This window comes from Citrus sinensis, chromosome 3 (assembly GCF_022201045.2).
Source record: "Citrus sinensis cultivar Valencia sweet orange chromosome 3, DVS_A1.0, whole genome shotgun sequence".
NCBI classification, from domain to species: Eukaryota; Viridiplantae; Streptophyta; class Magnoliopsida; order Sapindales; family Rutaceae; genus Citrus; species Citrus sinensis.
The window spans coordinates 7264273-7279847 of NC_068558.1; the positions used below are offsets into that span (position 1 = coordinate 7264273).

The following is a 15575-nucleotide window of genomic DNA, read 5'->3' on the forward strand; positions in this document are numbered from 1 at the left end:
CCTTGCTCTCTGCTTGTTGTCTCAAAGTATCGTTTGTACCTGTCCTTCGGCTGCCCGTCAGCACACCTTTTTCAGATGTTTTTCATATTTCCAGTCCTGGCCATGCAAGGTTGGTTTGTCAGCATGGCTGAAAGCCGCAGGCACTTGCCCTTTTAGGCAAAGTCTTATGGTTATTTTCAGTAGACCCTTATGGGCCGGATTTAACAGCCCGTTTGATTGGAGATGTACTGGGCTGCTTGCTATGGAGGCCCAAATTGCCTTGCGTTCATTTCCCCTTTTGCCGCTACATTTTAGCTGCGGGAATTGGGAAATTGAGAAATTGAGCGCAACGAGTCTCATAGTCATAGCAACTGACGTTCACCGAGAGTGATTATGTGTATGGAGCTTTTGATGTGCGTGTTCAAGGAATGGGACTGAAAATTGCGTAATCAAGATTCCTGAAAAATTAGACGTGGAGAAATTAAATCAAGCATCAGCAACAAAATGATACAAAAGTAAAACCCACCTCAAACAATGAAACAAACACAAAAACCGTTGATTTCGCTCATAAAATTATGTACCAAAAGGCCCCATTTGCTCCAAATTCAAGCTCACATAATCGTCACATCGCTCATTCAAGACCCCACAGTTTCTCTCCACATTCTGTCACGTTTTGCACTCCCTCCATTCCGAGAGACCCCCTATTCCCGCCAAATATTGGATCATATCCCACGCCCAAACGTGTCTCATTACAACACAATGGTTAGAGCTTACTCTATGAGCAGCTCTCCTGAAGAAGGCTTTTATCTGTTTGAGAAAATGAGACAAAAACGCATTCCTACGAACCCATTTGCCTGTTCCTTTGCTATTAAGTGTTGCATGAAATTTTGTTCGTTAATGGGTGGTTTACAAATTCATGCGAGGGTTTTGAGAGATGGGTATCAATTGGATAGTCAATTGATGACTACTTTGATGGACTTGTACTCGACTTTCGAGAAGAGTTTTGAAGCTTGTAAACTGTTTGATGAAATTCCTCGGAGAGATACTGTTGCATGGAATGTATTGATTTCTTGTTACATACGTAATCAACGTACCCGCGATGCGTTGTGCTTGTTTGATAATTTAAATAGAGAGGAAAGCGGGTGTAAACCGGATGATGTTACTTGTTTGCTTGTGCTTCAAGCCTGCGCACATTTGGGCGCGTTAGAATTTGGCGAGAAAATTCATAGGTATATTTCGGAACATGGGTATGGCAGTAAAATGAATCTTTGTAATTCTCTAATAGCAACGTATTCTAAATGTGGTAGTTTGGATATGGCTTTTGAGGTGTTTAAGGGCATGCCGGAGAAGGACGTGGTTTCATGGAGTGCTATGATTTCTGGTTTGGCAATGAACGGTCATGGGAGAGATGCTATTGAATCATTTGGTGCTATGCAAAGAGCAGGGGTTTTGCCAGATGATCAGACTTTTACAGGGGTTCTTTCTGCTTGTAGTCATTGTGGGTTAGTTGATGAAGGAATGATGTTTTTGGATAGGATGAGCAAAGATTTTGGGATACTGCCTAACATTCACCATTATGGATGCGTGGTTGACCTATTGGGTCGTGCTGGTTTGCTTGATCAAGCCTATCAGCTTATAACATCAATGGGGGTCAAGCCAGATTCAACAATATGGAGGACTTTACTTGGAGCTTGCAGAATTCATAAACATGTCACTCTTGGTGAACGTGTGATTGAACATTTGATTGAACTTAAGGCTCAAGAATCTGGGGATTATGTTTTGTTGTTGAACCTATATTCTTCAGTTGGAGACTGGGAGAAGGTGAAGGAATTGAGGGAGTTTATGAATGAGAAGGGACTCCAAACTACTCCTGGTTGTAGTACAATCGGACTGAAAGGAGTAGTACATGAGTTTGTTGTGGATGATGTTTCACATCCACGCATAAATGAGATCTATCAGATGCTGGACGAGATTAATAAGCAGCTGAAAATTGCTGGTTATGTTGCTGAAATAACATCTGAATTGCATAATCTAGGTGCAGAAGAAAAGGGGAATGCACTCTCTTATCACAGTGAGAAGTTGGCTATTGCTTTTGGGGTTCTTGCAACTCCACCTGGCACAACAATCCGAGTCGCCAAGAATCTCCGCATCTGTGTTGATTGCCACAATTTTGCAAAGGTTCTTTCAGGGGTTTATAATCGGGAAGTAATTATTAGAGATCGTTTGCGGTTTCATCATTTCCGGGAAGGACGGTGTTCCTGCAACGACTATTGGTAGAATGGCACATACTCATGATGAATGAAAGGTGGGCAGCATTGGAAACGTCCCAGAGTTCGACTGATAAGTACTCGGGAGTAGTGGAGAAACTTATTTTAACTGAAGCTGAAAGACATGGAGATGAATGTAATGGTTGTAACACAAGTTCTGTATCTTTAAGAAAATTGAAAAAAATCCACCCTCTTCCCAGGCTGAGTTAGAGGAGAAATGCATTAGCAGCAAATGTGGCAAGTACAGTTCCATTGTTCGAACGTGGGGCAAGGATACAGTTCCATCGTTCAAATGTGGGTAAGGATCTGCGTGGAATTACTTGATGCAAAAGCTACACTACAGCAGGACAGCGAAAAGATTTCCGGTGCCATTTCTTAAAAAGGGGAATATTTTTAAATGTCCCACGATTTAATTGTTTAATTATTTAACTACCTTTTGATGATCAAAGCCAAAAAGAAAATCATTTTTTTGCAGGAGCAGAGGAAGATTTTCTTGTATGCCACAGTACAAAACAAACCTAATTATCTATTATCACTGGTAATTCTTCAGGAATTGAGGTTGGTGGTTAAAATTATTGGTCCAAAAATAAATACGAAATTCTTTGAGACTGAAGATATAGTGCAAGGATGCTCAAGATTTTGTTCCCAAATCCCTGTCGGTGGCATGTTGATCTATTCATCCCCCTGCGGTGCTGGGTAACATCTATCTCAATCAGAGGTAATAAAATAATAACCCAGAACAAGCACACAGATTTGTAACCAAAATTGAAAGGTTAAGCCGTTAAGGGCCTGAGATCCTGCGGAAAATTCATTTGAACAAGGATACTGGAGTTTAACACCTCAGCTCAGAATTCAGATGTATAAAAACATGAAATGAGATTCACCGTTATTCCAAATGTGGCTTTCAATTGCCACAATTTTTAAGAAATTTATACCACCACCATCCATGTTATTCAAAATTGTCTGACTACTACAAAGCTCCAATAAGAATGCTTATATTTCTTCCGGTCTACAACAGCGATGTACCCACTCAAGACTCCATATTTTGCGCTTTAAAACTTAAAAAATGAGATGAAAACCTCCCGTTCTACAAAAATGAAAGTACTGATGCAAAGAAAATTCCACAATTTGAAAAAACCAGACTCATCCATTCTTCTCTAGGGGATGTTAATTTCATGAGGTTAGGGTTTCAAATAACTTTCAACCCTATGCAGCTACTGCTTGCTTCTGCGCAAATGCAACCCCCTTTTCAATACTGGCCTTCAGCTCGGGTTTAAGGGCTTCCAAAGCCTTTTGTTCATACTCAGTCAACCCTTGGAGATCAGATGAAATCAAAGATTCAACACCATTCCTTCCAAGCTTAACCCTCGATGCAAAGAACGGAAGCTCAGTCAGATTGGACTCCACGAAAACGCATTCGTACACGTCCCCATCTCCATCAAGAGCACGAAGTGAAGACTCGACAAATCTTGCTGCTGCATATGCCATTGAGAGGGTAGCAGATCCTGCACCTGCCTTTGCCTCCACAACTTCTGTACCAGCATTTTGGATTCTAACAGTTAGGTCTCCCACTTCTTCATCAGTAAAACTAACAGAGGGCATTGTCTTCGACAGCAGGGGTAAAATGGTAATGCCAGCATGTCCTCCAACAACAGGGACATCCACATCAATTAGTTTAAGGTTCTTCTTTTGAGCAACAAAGGTGTTTGCTCTCACGACATCCAGTGTGGTAACACCAAAAAGCTTCTTCGGATCATAAACACCCTTCTGCTTCAGAACTTCTGCAGCAATTGGCACTGTTGAATTAACTGGATTGCTGATAATATGGATGAAGGCATCAGGGCAGTTATCAGCAACAGCCTCAACCAAGGTCTTTACTATATTGGCGTTGATGTTGAAGAGGTCATCACGGGTCATCCCAGGCTTTCTTGGAACTCCAGCAGGTATGACGACGACATTCACCCCTTTCAAAGCACTGGCTAATTCTTCAGGTCCTGTGAAATCCAGAACTTGAGAGGGAGTGTTGCAGTGACTGAGGTCAGCAGCAACTCCCTTGACATTCATTACATCATAGAGGTGAAGGGCTGATACTAGTGGGGACATCTTGATTAGAAGTGCTAAGGGTTGACCTATTCCACCAGCAGCTCCAAGAACTGCTACTTTAAAAGAAGCCTGAGGCTGTAGGGCATTCTGAGGCCTCTGCTCTGAACTTTGGGCTTTTCTTGCAAAAGTGCTTCGAAGAGCTGAACAACTCTCCTTGTTCAAGAAAGAGGTATCTGATTCACAGATAACTGATGTCACTGCCTTGAGGCCACTGAAACTCACAAGTGATTTCTTGGAGTTGAACCTCACACCAGAGGGTTTTGACTGTGGAAGTTGGCCTGCCTTGGGGCCAAAGGCAATAGTTGATGTAATTGAAAAGGTTGTAGCTGATGTAGCGGCCATTTCACACTCTGACACTAAAAATAAAAAGGGGAAGTATCAGGACCTTGTTTGGAGCTACAACCTGGAAATTTCACAAAGTATTCCCAAAGCATATCAAATGCATGAAGGACAGTATGATGATATATACCCAACCCACTGGTGTTGAACACTCAACCTAACTGGAAAATACAAACTTTCTATCCCCTTGATATGATTAAAACACTGCAGCACTGCTTGCAATACTAACCTTAATATGAGGAACCACCGAAAGGGAGGAATAAGAAGTATAAAAAAGAAAAAATAATAATAAAAAAAAAACCCCGATAATATAGTTATCTCCAGGATGCAAAAATTTTACTTCAGCAAAACACTATGTTATAGTCAAAGAAATGCATTAGGTTTATCTAGAAGCCTTTCAAATAGTCAAAAAAATGTCCACAAACACAGCCACAGCCCAACAAGTAAGAGATTCTCCATATCATTTAAGTGTCACAGCCACTGGTTTACTGCAAATTGTAATCTTGAATATAGATTACATCGATCTTGTCACTAATGGCTACACTAGTCTCAATGACAAAACTAAACCAGCAAGAATCAATCAATCACAAACAATATGAACTCACGGGAAAATCAAACAGAAGTTAAATCCACTATGATATTTACCTGTATAAATAACACAATCCTAATAAAAGATTAACAAATATCAACACCCTCTATAGGCCAGATAGCAAATCCATTAGTAATAAATTCCAGCAGCAAAAGAATTCAATAAAATTAATCGAAATCAGATAACAAACTCAATGAATCTTAAACCATCAGCATCAGATCTAACGCTAGCGATAAAGGAGCTCGAAAGTAAAAAATGCATCAACAAAGAAATAAATGAAACCTTGAGATTTGCGTGAAGCTGGAAGAGATGGCGGTGTTGCTGCTGGCGTTGGGGGGAAAGAGAGAAGAAGAAGAAGAAGATTTTCGAAAGGGTTATTGTAAACTGGGTGTCTCTTCCTCCGCCGAATGGGCCTTGAACGAATCTACGCTTTTTCGAAAGCGTCAAGAATCAAGCAGGCGTCACCACCAACTCTGATATGACTTTTAAAATGATTGTAATATTATTTTCGGGGTATCAGTATTCACCTGCCGAAGCCAAATCAAAAAACCAAAACCCCACCTAATTTAATAAAATATATATATAATTTTTTTTCTCTTCTCTGGAAGCTGGGCGTCAATTGCGTGTACCCAATACACACCGTCAAGTGTTGGAAGGATGCACCCTTTTTGTTACCTTTACCCTCTAATTCAAATCCTCGCCACTTGTTTTATCGACGGCCAGGATTTAAACTTATTTTTGTTTGGACAAAAACCATATTTACTTCTTCGTCACGTGTTCAGCAGTGATTTTTTTGTTAGAAGAGCCGTCTGGTCCGAAGTCCAATTGTCCAGTTCAAAGTCCAATTGTCCAAACCTACCTGGCTGCTCTGCTCGCTCTTTACTTTTTGACCAACTAAAGGGCCCAGTTTCGAGTTCGAGTTTAATAGATGTCGTGAATCAATACAACAAAAAATTAGGAGAGGTTAGAGGTGTCGCACGACCGCGCATCTAAAGTTAAACATAAACAAATCAAACAATGCATATTTACTTTCAAATATAACCTAATACACGCCCATAATAAATTGAACCATCATCCATCACTTGTAGACCTCTTGTTTCTTCAATTTTTTTTTACTCAGTTTCTTAAGAAAATACAAGTATCCAACTAAATCATTCATCAAACTAAAGTTACAAAAGAGGAATCCGTTTGACGTCTCTTCTAAGATTTGTTATGGATACCCAATTTCACATTTATACTGTATCATAGGATGCATTAATGCAAATTAATCTATAAATGCATAAAACTATTCTCTTACATAATTAGACTGAAGGGTGGGGGGGAGCCATAGGATCAAGTTTGATCTTTTTCTCTTACAACATGCTCAAAAGAAACATAAATAAAAGAATCAAACTCTTTTTCCCTCTCCTTATATTCAGATGGTCAGCTTATCCATCTCCCTCCTAAGTGCATTAGCTCTCACCAAGCTCCCAATAGTATTCACAGCCAACTTCAAATCCTCCAATGGGTTTCCGGGCACCACTCTTTTATACAAATAGCTATCAAATGTCATCTTCTGCACATACTCATCGGCACACATCTCCACAAATGCTTCCCTCGCTGGATTCGATCGGTAAAACACCTTCTGCAATACATCCAGTACCTTATAAGTTGGCCAGTAAGTCTTATCCCACTTCTCCAAATACTTCCTCAAGTCCCCTTCATCGATCATCCTGGTTCCATTCTCTGACCCTTCAATGATGGCCTCCGCACACATTCTTCCACTCTTTGCCGCAAAGTAAATGCCTTCGCCAGAGCATTTCGTGACGTACCCGGCTGCATCTCCGACTAATGCCACTCTCCCCGATAGCCTCCGCGGGCGGGGGTGTTCAGGAATCGGGTGTGCCTCCACTCGAATGATCTTGCCACCAAGGATTTTGTCCTTGGCCCGGTTTCTAGTTGCAAGTTGGAACTTCTTGATATCACCTTTGTGTGTCACTGTGCCTGTACCAACTGCCACATGATCACACTTGGGGAACACCCACCCATAAAAGTCCGGCGACACATCATCACCAACGTACATCTCCGCCAAGTTCTCATAGTACACCATTTTCTCGTCAGGGATTTTGACTCTTTCCTGGAGTAACACAATTAACAAATTAAAACTTAAGGATCAACGTTCATATCATCCTCACAGTGAGCTACATCTTATCTACATAATGATTGACCTGCACAACTAAATTTGCTAAATCTTCCCATCAGCGTCCTAATAAGTTTTCCTTTCGACTTTCGATTTACAATGTATTCACATTACTATTAGAAGTTCAGCAGACAGCTAGGGAATCTTTTGAGTATAGCTCTAAAATTTGCCACAAATAAAGGTTGAAAATTTGGCAATTTCTATGCATATTTTTAAGATTGGCCCACTAATGTTCAAAGGTATTATGTTACAGCTACTCTAGTTTATGATTTATCCAGTATGGTCCTCACGTGATGAGTTACCTGAAATGCAATGGCGTAATCATAATCACCAGCATTGATGGACTTGGCAACTCTGGAGTTAGCACCATCAGCTCCGATAACAGCATCAACCTCCAGCGTCCTCTTCTCACCGACGCCGCCCTTTGTCCCATCGTACTCCGTATAATACAAAACGTACGGCTGCTCAAAGTTCCTCGGCAAATCCATCTTCATGAATAACCCGTTAATCACGCTCGCCCCGTTCTTCTCCGCCCTCTCCCTCAAATACGCGTCCAGAACCTCCCGCCTCACCATCCCGATATACTCGTGCGGCTTCAGCGTCTGCCCGATGTCCACCGCCACGTTCGACGGCGATATCATCTTCATCTTCGTCACCTTCCGGTCGATTATGTCCAGCGGCAGGTCAAACTCCCCCACCATGCAGAGAGGGATGGCCCCGCCGCAGGGCTTGCAGTTGTCGAGCTTACGCTCGATCAGGAACGTTTCGACGCCATTTTGTGCGAGCGTCTCGGCGGCAGCTCCGCCTGCTGGGCCGCCCCCGATGACCGCCACTCGGAGGTTGCGGTTGGTGAGTTTTGGACTGGTTTTTGCCGCGGAGACTCGGAATTTTTGCTGACGTGGGAGGGCTTGAGCGATGAAGTGGGGGTGCTGTTGTTCTTGCGGTGATTGGCGGAGGCCAGTGAAGGATTTGAGAGCCATTGATGCCATTGTGGGAGCTTCAGTCAGGGGTGAGTGTGGAGCACCGCGGGTTTATGCTTTTGTTTTTGTATTTCCATTTCTTTTTTTCAATTTGTTTTGGTTGATATGGTTTGTGATTTTCGGGTTTTATTGACCGTTGGATTGGGGAAATGGAGGGTGGAGATTAGATGTGGATAACGGGATAGATTTTTTGAGATGGGTTTTAGTGAGTTTTGGCAATGTTGTGTACTTTCTCATGAAAGTATGCAGTTGTTTTGTCTTAATTAGATTTTTCGGGTTTTATTGACCGTTGGATTGGGGAAATGGAGGGTGGAGATTAGATATGGATAATGGTATAGATTTTTTGAGATGGGTTTTAGTGAGAGTTTTGGCAATGTTGTGTACCTTCTCATGAAAGTAGTTTTGTCTTAATCTTAATTAGATTCAGTGGTTCATGCCGTGCCACGTAAGATATTTGAGTTCCACTCAAGGCAAAGTAAAGGTCAAAAATTTTATTGGTACAGTTGATTACAATCATTTGCTTATAACAAGAATCTAGATTTTTCATTGGCTAAGAAGATGTCAAGGGAGAATGAATAAACTAACGGAGATGGTGACATTACGATCTTGGAGTACAATTTAGGAAACATATCTACCGTTCATCTATTTTTTTAAATTTTTAAAAAATATATAATTCTTTTTTTTTTAATTTAGAATCTACCTAAAGTTATTTCTTATTTCACTTTTTTATTTCCGCTTGGAATCTGTTAAGAAAACTAACAGAAACTTAAAAAAATGATCATTTTACTCCCCAAAATAAAAATAATAATTTCACCCTAAAAATTATCAAAAATAATCAAATTAAATCTAAATATTTTTCTCATCGCTTAATAAAGAAATTAATTCCACAACCATCAAATACAGGTTTTTTTAAAAATATGTATGTAATTAGAATACTAAATTATAATAGTAGTATTAAAAATAGTTCAATCTCACAAACCATCAATTGAATTTAAAATAAGTAGAGTTTTATTATTTATTGAATTATAATCTCTAATAGTTAAGATTTTTTAAGACTTCATTAACGTACCAATAATAATATTTATCATTAAATCTGATTATTTTTTATATTTTTTAAGGTGAAATTATAATTTTCGTTTTGGGGGTAAAATTGTTATTTTTTTAAGTTTCCGTTAGTTTTCTTAACGGATTCCAAATGGTAGTGGAAAAGTGAAACAAAATATAACTTTAGATGGATTCTAGCAAAAAAAAAATTGTGTATTTTTAAAAAAATTAAAAAAAATAGGTGGACGGTGAATATTTTCCCTACAATTTATTAAGACTGTGAACAGTACAATTGCTGGCTTATATGAATTAGGCAGGATGTAAAATATATTTTGGAAAATATGTAAAATTAAAATAATTGGAAGCTTCTAACTTTTAAGGTCATTAAATTAAATGTAACGTGTTAGCACAATTCTTATGCAACGTTACTAGAATTGGGTGGCTCTTGCTTTTTTCCTCTATTCATGTTGTTGGGGTGGGGGAACAAATTCTCCCAATTTTATCCCAAACATATTTTGGAGCAAATTCTTTTAATTGCATAGCTATTTTTAAGATGCACTTATAATCATTTTTAATCATAATATTAATTAAAAAAATCAAAATCAATTGAAATAAAGGAGTAAAGGACTATTCGTATTTTATCAATATATAGTTTATTTAAACCAAAAAAAAAACTAAAAATAAAATCATCTCAAGATAGGATAAATTTGAACAGCCAATTTTTTTACACGGACATAAACCCACTAATTACATGGACATAAGACCCACTAATTATCTCATTCCATCTTAATTCTCTCATAATCTGCTAGAAAAACATTGTTGTAACGTATGGAACAAGCTGTTTGTGGGCGTTGAACAAATTAACTTTCTCACAAACGGTCTTTTAATTTAACCTTGTAGCACGAATTTGAATAATTTCTGAAGATTTTTCATTCGAATTTTCGGTATATCCATATGTTGTTGTCCTAAAATTGGAAACAAATTGCGGAAACTTCCACTCATAAGCAATGACTCGGTTGGTGAACACACCATAACAACTCACAGAATCAACATATGATATTTGTGACAGTTCTCTAGTCTCTACACATTTGGGATAGTTGGGACGGATCATTGAAACAAAAACCATGAAGTAGTTGCAGTAGGTTTGAATCTGTAGCAGTTGGGTCATCAGATATGTTTACCTCCATGAGAAAAATCCCCTGCTCTCTCTCAGTCACGGTTTCTAAACTTGTGCGACATTTCTTTTGACACACTACCAACTTTCAAATGCTTAAAATCCAAACACATTCCGCACAGAAACAACATTAACTACAACCCTGGAAAATATTCTACTCTCTTTCCCTGGCTAACATGAAGCTTTCATCGAGACAATTGATAATAATCTTGATCCTTTTGGGGATTGCCACTGATGGGTATCATTGCAAAGTTGTGCAGTTCATTTTCGGGGACTCGCTGTCTGATGTTGGTAACAACAGGTACCTTACCAGGAGTCTTGCTAATGCAAACCTGCCATGGTATGGTATTGATTTTGGCAATGGAATGCCTAATGGGAGGTTCACTAATGGCCGCACCGTTGCTGATATAATAGGTAATCCCTTTTTACATTAAGTTATTGCATCAAAACAAGTGTTATTTTCCTGCTAATGTATTAACAGTGTCATTTTCTCAGGTGACAAGATGGGTCTCCCAAGGCCGCCGGCTTTTCTAGATCCATCTTTAACAGAAGATGTAATATTGGAGAATGGAGTCAATTATGCCTCAGGTGGTGGAGGAATTTTGAATGAAACTGGTGGTTACTTTGTAAGCTGCAACCATATGCATGAACATTCATAGTACCTGTATATATATTTTTTAAACTCTTAGCATTAGCGAAATATTGATCAAATTCCACGACCTCTTTGCAGATTCAGAGGTTCTCTCTGTATAAGCAAATTGACCTGTTTAGAGGGACTCAAGACCTGATAAAAAGCAAAATTGACAACGAAGCAGCAGAGAAGTTCTTTCAAGAAGCCCGTTATGTGGTTGCCTTGGGCAGCAATGACTTCATTAACAATTACTTAACCGGGGTTTACAGTGATTCATGGAAGTATAATGATGCAACCTTCATTGACTACTTAATGGAAACACTTGAGGACCAACTGAAGGTAATTTCATCAATCAAAGACTATAATCATCCTTGTGTCATTTTTTTTTTTTGGAACTAATCATGTTTCTGACCAAACGCATTTTGTTTTGTACAGATGCTGCATGGCATGGGAGCACGGCAGCTGATGGTTTTCGGGCTAGCACCGATGGGTTGCATTCCCCTCCAAAGGGTTCTAAGCACAAGTGGTGGCTGTCAGGAAAAAACCAACAAACTAGCCGTCAGCTTCAATGCTGCTGCAAGCAAGTTATTGGACAAGATGTCATCAACACTTGCAAATGCCAGCTACACATTTGGGGATAATTATGATGTTGTCAATGATGTGATCACCAATCCAAGCAAATTTGGTACATTAACATGCTCTAATTCATTTTTCTTAATATTCTTGTATTCATATTCAATTTTTTCATGCAGACTAAAGGTTCTTTGAAATTCAATTGTTTTCAGGATTTGAGAACTCTGACTCCCCATGTTGCTCATTCGGGCGTATTAGGCCTGCACTCACATGTATACCTGCATCAATATTGTGTAAAGACAGGAGCAAATACGTGTTCTGGGATGAATACCACCCATCAGATGCTGCGAACGAGTTGGTTGCCAATGAACTCATCAAGAAACTTGGGTTTCTGCAAGTTGATCCAACAAATTCCCCTTCCCCTGCACCTGCTTCTGAACCAACCCCAGACCCAGAGGGCTAAGTTGTAGTGCCAATGCTTCAAAAATCTGTATACCCTAACTTTTGATGGCAATGGTAATTCCATTTGTGTTTTTGCACTTGTCTAACATTTGGCATGCATCATCATGATTTGAGGAATATACAAACTACTTGATTTCCTTTACTTTCCTATCTGTACTTAAAAGGGGTACCACCTCAAATTCCTTTAGATTAGCACTCTATACATATTTCAATTGCAGCTCTTTTAGGCAATTAAAAGCCAGTGTCATGGTCACTTTTACAAAATAATGGGGATGTGCAAATCATTATCTTATTCTTATATGACCTTTGTTACCAATGGCTAATACCTCGTCCATCTGCTTTTGTTTTGCACGAGGCACTTTTGCACTCCTGCTTTTCATCCGCAAATTTTTTAATTCACAAGATACAATGTGTGTTTCCACATTCATAAACAATACTTTCTGCCTTGAAAAGCAAATAAAAGATGGTTATCATAAGGAGGCAATCAAAAAGCACAATGTACAGTAGAATTATAGTGGTGACAAAGTGAAATGCATACCACCTCATAATCCACTTAAATATCTCCACCCAGCGCATACTACATGTTAAAATGGCTTTAGATGTTTACAAGGAGGGCGTTGAGTGGCTCACCTAACTTGGTTTATGTTTTTTTAAAAAAAAGTGCAACATAGCTGCAAGCAATCGATTTTCTGGGAAACTTGGTTGTCCAATAAAAAAAAAAACCATGAAAAGCATTGTATATGTTAATTGAAATTTGCCTTTTTGCCCGAATATTGGTAAAGTTCATTGCAAAGATAAGCAATTTCAACGGTAAAGGTGGCGGCAATTCCGGTGGGCCAACCCGAATTGGATTGCTAATTGCACAGGCCATTGTAATTAATTCCATTCTATATTGTAGTATTTGACATAAAAATAGGTCAATAAGTAAGGATCCAAACAATAGTATCAATGTCTCTCAGACCCTCTAAGGTGATTCCAACAAGCAGACTAAAGCCCACGTTGAGAAAAACCAAAGAAATAAAGACAAATACAGTGATAGTATTATGCTCTAAGATCCCTGGCCGCCCTTTTGAAATGTGAGTGGAGTAGACACCCTTCGAATATTAGAGAGGGTAAAATCTGGGCAGTGCTATATAAGAATTAATCTAAATTAGACTCAGTAATTGTCTGATTGTAAATATCAGTTGTAAATCTCATATAATATGAGTTGTAATCTAAGCATTAATCTCATGTAATTCAAAAAAAAAAAAGATCCATGGCCGCCCTCACGTGTAAGAATTAAGATCAATATCAAATGAGTTTATTATGTGGATTAAGCCTAAATAGAAAAGGAGGGACATAAATCAAACCTACGGAAACATTATCAAGCAAGGTGAAAGGAAGCATGGTGTCCTTTTCTTCTTTATTATTATTATTATTATTATTCATTTTATACATTTTTTATCTTTTATATATGCTGAACCATAATATATATATATTCACAAATAATTTTACTGATTTAAAATGATTTTGACAAGCTTCAAGTATTTTCACACATATTACATCACACAATGAGCCATGCACGCAAGAAATAACAAGAGAAAAATGATATCTTGAAGTTGAAGGTGTTGGGGAAAGATTAGTTTTTAAATTTTTTTATAAAACCTTTTTAAGATCGCTCTCATATAATATATAAGAATTTGTAATCTAGAAATCGTACCTTAAAAATCTGATTTAAATTTTTCCGCTGAAGTGATTTAGGCTCCCAGATCACGATCCGTCACCACCACGCCTGTTAGATCACGATCCGTCACCAATGATCTTCCAGGTTATGACTCAAGTTTGATCTACACTTGACGTGTGAGCGCCAACTAGCACGAGAAAATTTTTCTCTCAACAATGGAGAGAAAAATATTTTTCTCTGATTTGTATAAAGTGGCTGTTCTCATTTTTCTTTAGAGAAAATAAGCCTTTTATATCTCTCTTTAGTGAAAACCCTAGGCTCTAAATAATCAAAAAATAAAGCTCACGTTACTTGTTTTTTCTATAGGGGACTCACTTTGGAAAATAACATAAGGCCCCTTACACACAAGTTAATTAAATGGAGCCTCCCATTAAATAATATATTTAGGCTTTTGACTTAAATAACTAGTTATCTTGCTTATTAATCCAGTAGTGGTGCAGTCAATTAAATGAGCTAACCCGGAGATCATTTGGGAACATACAATAGTGGCTACAATAATTAAGCATGTAATTAAACTAGCCCAATTATTTAATTCCAAATCTACTCCACTAAAAAATTGGAACTGACTTCCATAATTATATGCTCGAATAATAATTTATCTCAAGCCACATTGATTTCTTTACTGCATAATCCTTTGTACCACATCGTTAATTAAATTGATATCTCAACTGTCCAATCAATTTAATAACATCTTATTCCTTGATACTTGTTGGTTTTCTCCAATGATCATTTTCAACATACTAAATATGTTGACACACTCTGGCCAGAGAATTCTATGATCAAGTGCCGAAAACTCATCAAGAGATGTGTTGTACAAATTCTATATTGTTAATCTATAACTCCAATACTCATAAATGCTCCCACCAAAATACCGGGTAATCTAGACTACAAGTATGTGTCATGCCTATTGGTAACTCAAATGGATTAACAATTACAATCATGAAATCATAATTAACTCAAGATTAAGATTACAGTAAAATCAATGCCTATGAGATTTAATAAGTCTGACAGTTATTACAAAGTTAATTAAATCTCATATGTGATCCTGTTCAATGTAGTCGTACTACATCAATAAATTCATACATGATTAAGACAAATCATTCAATAAATTTATTGCAGTCTATACTTAAATAAAGTGCCCAACTTTATTTATCAACTGCAAACTAAATTTATTTAATCATAAGATAACTTGTATTTATGTTTTCTGTGAATCCACATGGTGATCACATAAATACATATAATATGATTAAATGGACTTTAATAAAAATATTAATGTAATTAAGATATTTGAATAAAATACCCATTAATTTTATTAATCAGAAAAAATATTTATTATAATTAAATAAACACAAATACTTTTAAAGAGTATATTTTCCCAACAGAAGGATGGTGGGGGACAGTTGACACAAACATGCAAATCTTAACTATTTAGCAAGCCAACCTTTACTGCAAAAATTACCATGAATAAGAACATCCCCACGAAAGAAAGAGAGTTTTAACACTAAGGAAGAATCAGATGCATAAACATAATC

General features: G+C 37.9%; 4 protein-coding genes across 5 annotated transcripts; 2 read left to right on the forward strand and 2 right to left on the reverse strand.

The window, feature by feature from the left end:
• Positions 1-282: 282 nt before the first annotated feature.
• Positions 283-2859, forward strand: LOC102628238 (pentatricopeptide repeat-containing protein At3g47530). Its single transcript, XM_006477396.4, has one exon. The coding sequence runs from the start codon at positions 514-516 to the stop codon at positions 2254-2256; it is 1743 nt and encodes a 580-aa protein (XP_006477459.2). The 5' UTR covers positions 283-513; the 3' UTR covers positions 2257-2859.
• Positions 2860-3132: 273 nt separating this feature from the next.
• Positions 3133-5832, reverse strand: LOC102628532 (malate dehydrogenase, chloroplastic). 2 transcript variants are annotated; one of them, XM_015529903.3, is made up of 2 exons: positions 5560-5832; positions 3133-4752 (listed from the first exon to the last, which is right to left on the reverse strand). In XM_015529903.3, exon 2 carries the CDS (start codon positions 4689-4691, stop codon positions 3453-3455), a length of 1239 nt encoding a protein of 412 aa, XP_015385389.2. In that variant the 5' UTR covers positions 4692-4752; positions 5560-5832; the 3' UTR covers positions 3133-3452. The 2 variants fall into 2 exon arrangements, with proteins under 2 accessions (XP_015385389.2, XP_006477460.2); XM_006477397.4 differs by having other exon boundaries at positions 3133-4705; positions 5560-5831.
• A 695-nt stretch (positions 5833-6527) lies between these two features.
• LOC102628832 (geranylgeranyl diphosphate reductase, chloroplastic) lies at positions 6528-8533 on the reverse strand. The gene is made up of 2 exons (XM_052436269.1): positions 7759-8533; positions 6528-7393 (listed from the first exon to the last, which is right to left on the reverse strand). Exons 1-2 carry the CDS (start codon positions 8443-8445, stop codon positions 6692-6694), a joined length of 1389 nt encoding a protein of 462 aa, XP_052292229.1. The 5' UTR covers positions 8446-8533; the 3' UTR covers positions 6528-6691.
• A 2063-nt stretch (positions 8534-10596) lies between these two features.
• Positions 10597-12618, forward strand: LOC102629097 (GDSL esterase/lipase At1g74460). The gene is made up of 5 exons (XM_006477399.4): positions 10597-11068; positions 11150-11280; positions 11385-11624; positions 11721-11970; positions 12071-12618. Exons 1-5 carry the CDS (start codon positions 10831-10833, stop codon positions 12319-12321), a joined length of 1110 nt encoding a protein of 369 aa, XP_006477462.2. The 5' UTR covers positions 10597-10830; the 3' UTR covers positions 12322-12618.
• The last annotated feature ends 2957 nt before the right edge of the window (positions 12619-15575 follow it).

What these genes read in the sequence shown, in the direction of transcription:
- LOC102628532 (XM_015529903.3), bottom strand. Translation starts at nt 4,691, where the DNA reads ATGGCCGCTACATCAGCTACAACCTTTTCAATTACATCAACTATTGCC.
- LOC102628832 (XM_052436269.1), bottom strand. Translation starts at nt 8,445, where the DNA reads ATGGCATCAATGGCTCTCAAATCCTTCACTGGCCTCCGCCAATCACCG. An exon ending in ATTACGCCATTGCATTTCAG is followed by an intron (nt 7,394 to 7,758) that starts GTAACTCATCAC and finishes GTGTTACTCCAG; the next exon opens with GAAAGAGTCAAAATCCCTGA.
- LOC102628238 (XM_006477396.4), top strand. Translation starts at nt 514, where the DNA reads ATGAAACAAACACAAAAACCGTTGATTTCGCTCATAAAATTATGTACC.
- LOC102629097 (XM_006477399.4), top strand. Translation starts at nt 10,831, where the DNA reads ATGAAGCTTTCATCGAGACAATTGATAATAATCTTGATCCTTTTGGGG. An exon ending in CACCGTTGCTGATATAATAG is followed by an intron (nt 11,069 to 11,149) that starts GTAATCCCTTTT and finishes TCATTTTCTCAG; the next exon opens with GTGACAAGATGGGTCTCCCA. An exon ending in CACTTGAGGACCAACTGAAG is followed by an intron (nt 11,625 to 11,720) that starts GTAATTTCATCA and finishes TGTTTTGTACAG; the next exon opens with ATGCTGCATGGCATGGGAGC.